The 4,590-nt window shown below is 46.9% G+C and overlaps 1 protein-coding gene across 5 annotated transcripts in view; it reads left to right on the top strand.

The window, feature by feature from the left end:
- Positions 1-4,590, top strand: part of CUNH16orf96 (chromosome unknown C16orf96 homolog) — a 50,877-nt gene that overhangs the window by 11,116 nt on the left and 35,171 nt on the right. For all 5 annotated transcript variants that reach the window (XM_023711328.1, XM_023711327.1, XM_023711326.1 and 2 more), the window contains exons 3-4: positions 1,543-1,623; positions 1,781-3,233. In XM_023711328.1, coding sequence (XP_023567096.1) covers positions 1,543-1,623; positions 1,781-3,233 — 1,534 coding nt within the window. The remainder of the gene's footprint in view (positions 1-1,542; positions 1,624-1,780; positions 3,234-4,590) is intronic.

Genomic DNA, 4,590 nt, shown 5'->3' with positions numbered 1-4,590 from the left:
CTTGTTCTAAGTAGGTGCTTTAGACCACTGAGCCATCTCTCCAGCCCCCATGTCTTATAAATTCTTAATTGCCCAGAGTTTAAACTTGTAATCCTCATACCTCAGGGTCTCAGAACTTATAGGTATACATCACTGCTTAGCTAGGAAGCCTGTTTTAATTTTTAAAAATGCAACTATGAATAAAGGAGAAGAGGGATAACCTGGCCTAGCAACTTGGGAACTGTTTCATGGAGCTTTCTTTGGCTCTTCCACACTTCTGATGCCCTTGTTTTAGGACCTCAGTTCTAATTTGCAGAACCTCAGTTCATCTTAGCTTAGAAAAAATAATAGAATGTATTGTCTCATTTATGAAAAGTCCAGGGATGCCTTCAGGTACAGCTAGATCTGGGCACTTATATATCATTGGCATGTCTCGTGATGCCATCATTCTCAGGCAAGCACTTTCCAAGTCTTTGTGTGTGTGTGTGTGTGTGTGTGTGTGTGTGTGGCCAGCTCAGTCCACCCAGGGATTGAACCGTGATCCCCATGCACTTGCCTAAGCAGGTGCTTTAGACCACTAAGGTATCTTGTCAGCCCCGTTTCCCAAGTCTTGACAAATCCAAGATGACATTCCACCAAGTTAGCAGAAAGAGAACACCTTTTTATTCTTGTACAGAGCTCTTATACACTGAAAAGTGGGATAACCTTGGCATAGACACATGCTAGCTTCTTCTGTAGCCCTAGCTGTCTCTCTAAGCATATTCCAGCACCCTACCGTGACATGGAAGGACACAAAATCCCTGAGGCCTGAGGCAGCTGTCCCCAGTCTACAACTGGTGAGTCAGAGCTAGAGTCAGAATCCCGGTCTTCATACTCCCAGGTCAACATGGTAGCTGAGGCTTAGTTATTTGTCCCAAATAATGTGACTTTAGCTAATGTTTCCCACTGGATTCATAGGTCAGTGTATACATTTGAATTTCAGTCTTAGTTTGGGTAGCTCCTCTTTAAACAGAATGGGGACTGTCAGGAAGCAGTGCCATGAAACACTGAAAGGGACCCCCATGGACAAGACTGAGAAATAGTGCCTCTATGGCTCACATTTTAGAGATTTTTTTAATTAATTAATTTATTTATTTATTTTGTTGTGTGTGGCCAGTTCAGCCTACCAGGGGGCGGGACTGGCTGGCATGTGGTGCTGGGGATTGAACCGTGGTCCCTGTGCTTTTGCTGAGCTTGTTCTAAGTAGGTGCCTTAGACCACTGAGCCATCTCACTAGCCCCACACATTTTAGAGATTTTTAATGCAGTTTTTCTCAAAGATCTGAGAAATCCTACAGTACAGAAATCCATTGGGGAAAAAAAAAAAAAAAAAAAAGAAATCCATTGAATGATTTGAACCTAGCATTTCCCTATCTTATTTGTGTATGGAGCCCTTTCCACACCCCTTTTCCTTCCTGGAAAACTGTCTTTCTTCTCAAGCTCCTAGCCATGTAGCTTTCTGGGAAGCAGCAGGGCTGGGATCAGCACCTGTGCACCCAGCCCACAGACTCAGGTCATGTGACAGGTACACCCAGAAAGACTGGATCTCTTCTCTGAAGACCTTAAAACTCAGAACCGGCAGATGATTATACTGAAGCGTGAAATGGTAAGAGGCCCTGGACCTGGCCTCCCTCCCTGGGGTCTGCTGTAGGATGGGGTAGAGAAGGAGCATGGTCTAGAAAGGATTTTGTAAATGTAGAAGGCACTCTGGGTGATGAACACCTGAGAGCATCACATCTCCTGTTCTCTACCCTACTCTATAGATGTCTCTCCAAAAAAAGATCCATGCCATCCCCAGCTCTGAGGATGTGGTGCTCTGGTCTGGCCTCCACGAGGCGATGTTCAACTCAATGAGTGGAGGAAGAGGAGCTGGGTCTAGCACATGGGGAGCTGGCCAGGCCCTTCTTCCTCAGGTGGCTGGTTCACTAGAGCTGGAGCTGTCCAACACATTGCAGGCCGTGGCACCACCTCTACCGGCTGCCATTGCCCAGACCCAGAACCTTGAGGAGGTTAGTCACACCCATGTTACAGAGCCTCTCCAAGGTCCCAGGCTCCTACAGGCTTCCTGGCACTCTGATGTCCAGCTACCCCTACCAGACCAGGAATCTGTCCAGGCACTTCCATCTAGCAGTGCCAAGGGGACAGGCCAGCCTCAGGTGTTAACCCCTGGGCCTGGGCCTGGACCTGGACCTGCAGCTGGATCTTCAGCTGGACCTGCAGCTAGATCTTCAGCTGGACCTGCAACTGGATCTTCAGCTGGACCTGCAGCTGGACCTGCAGCTGGACCTGCAGCTGGACCTGCAACTGCACTGGGACCAGAGTTCCAGTCCATGGCTACACTAGCGCCCCCTGTAATTCCTGGGCTCATCCCACCACCTTTGGTGAACTTTGGACTTGGAACTGGCCTTTTGCCTTTCTGGGCTGAAGGCTTAGTCCCACCTAGCACAAGTCCATCAGGTCCCCAGCAGTCTTCTCAGCTCCCGCCCTCCAGGGCGCCACCCCCAGCTCGGGAGTTTGGATCAGCATGGCCTTCTTCACTGCAGCCTTTTCACCTTCTCAGGGGAGAGGCTTACCAGCTCCCCATGGTTGAAGAAAAGGGGGAAAAATATTATACTCACTATGTGAGACCAACTCAGGAGGGAGCCCCCAAGGATGGGGCACCCAAAGAGAAAGATGGGGTTCCCAGGGACAAGGCCCCAGAAGTACGATCTAAGGGTCCCAAGTCTGCCCTGCATCGGCTGAGAAACACTGTTGCTGCTGCCACTGCTGCAGCTGCTGCCTATGCCGCTGCTGCAACCTCAGCAGCCCGGACAGCCAGGGCTGCTGCAAAGGTCATAGACGATGCCCCTGCCACCAAAATGGCTACTGAGGCAACAACTATGGCGGCATCTGGGCCCTTAGGGGTCTTTGCAGACATCCTTGGGGCAGGGTCTTCCCGTGGAGCTCTAGACTTTGCAACCTTTGGTGAGAGGCATGAAGACTTGCTGGCAGACTATGAAATAGTCTCTCCTCCGCACACCCTGGGCCTCGGCATTCATGAACCAGCACTGTCCCAGGCTATGCTGGCTGCCTCACAGGCCATGAGCTCTGAAGACAAGAAGAAAGCCGTCAAGTATTCCATGAGCCACATAGCACAAATGCCTGTTAGACATGACACCTTGAAAGAGGAGTTTGCCCAGCTGTCATCCAATGTGCAACAGCGCTTTGATTATCTAGGTAGGTTGGAAAGGTGGGGGGAGGGCAGCGAGGAGTGAAACTTCACATAGCTAAAAGGCTGGGTGTAGTGGTGCATGTTTGTAATCCCAGCACTTGGGAGGCTGAGGCAGGAGGATCAGCTACATAGTGGACTCAAGACCAACCTGAACTATACAGTGGCACCCTGTCTCAAAAAGCAAAACAAAAAAACACAATATCCTTGAATACAGGTATAGCTATGATTGGGATATTAGTAACTTTAAATTTAAAATATGAAGCAATAGCAGTCTAAATTCTACATCTGACTGCTCTCAGTTTTTGTTAAGACGGTTCAAACCTTGTCTTGGCTACAGTTTTTCTTACATTCTTGGTTGTATTACGTATATGTTTTTTTGCTTCACCAGCCATTCAGCAGTGACTGATACAAGTCACAATTTTTTTTAAAGTTACCCCCCCACCGCCTGCCCCTGGGGTTTGCTGAGACAGTGATTGAGACTGGGTATGGTGGCGTGTGCCTGTAATCCCAATGCTTGGGAGGCTGAAAACAGGAGGGTCACTATGAGTCCAATCTGTGTAGTGAGACCCTGTAGATCCTGTACTAAATACATTAAAATAAATAAGTAAATAAATAGTTATCCTCTTCCTTTCTTTTGCTAAATATATGCTACCCACTTTTAATCTTGAGGAGGGATAATACACTTCAGAGAATTTAATAACTAAGATATTTCAGGGCTGGGGTGGAGCTCAGTAGTAGAATGTTTGTCTAGCATTTGCAAGGGCCTGAATTCAGTTCCCGGCATCACACACACACACACACACACACACACACACACACACACACATATTAAAATAATATACTTCATAGTCTTTGCCCGAGGTCATTCCTTGGTGTTGGGTAGCAAGTTGTGAAGCTTCCTTAGGCCTTTGTTGTCTGATGGGGTCACCACAAGCTACATGTGATATGGAGCTCTGAAATGTGGTCTGCACAAATGCAGATGTGGCCTACACATGAAGCACACATGAGATATGAATAACTTACTTAAAAATAATACAAGTTTTCACTAATTTTAGGGGGCAAATCTCAGTGGCAGAATGTTAACATAATACATGAGAGAACTTTGCTTCAATCTCCAGTACCAAATATATAAAAATATTATATATATATATATATATATATAGTAGAGTGATACTGCTTAGGATACATTGGGTGAAGTAAAATATCTTATGAAAATTAATTCCACATATTTTAAAAAATATTTTTAAGACTGGTGAGATAGCTTAGTGTTCTAAAGTGCCTGCTTAGGCAAGTTTAGACAGGTGCAAGTTTAGACAGGTGTGGTGTTGGTGTTCAGTCCCCAACACCACATGCCACGCCAGC

This window comes from Octodon degus, unplaced genomic scaffold (assembly GCF_000260255.1).
Source record: "Octodon degus isolate 3935 unplaced genomic scaffold, OctDeg1.0 scaffold00021, whole genome shotgun sequence".
Taxonomy (NCBI): Eukaryota; Metazoa; Chordata; class Mammalia; order Rodentia; family Octodontidae; genus Octodon; species Octodon degus.
This window is presented reverse-complemented; position numbering and strand designations above follow the sequence as displayed.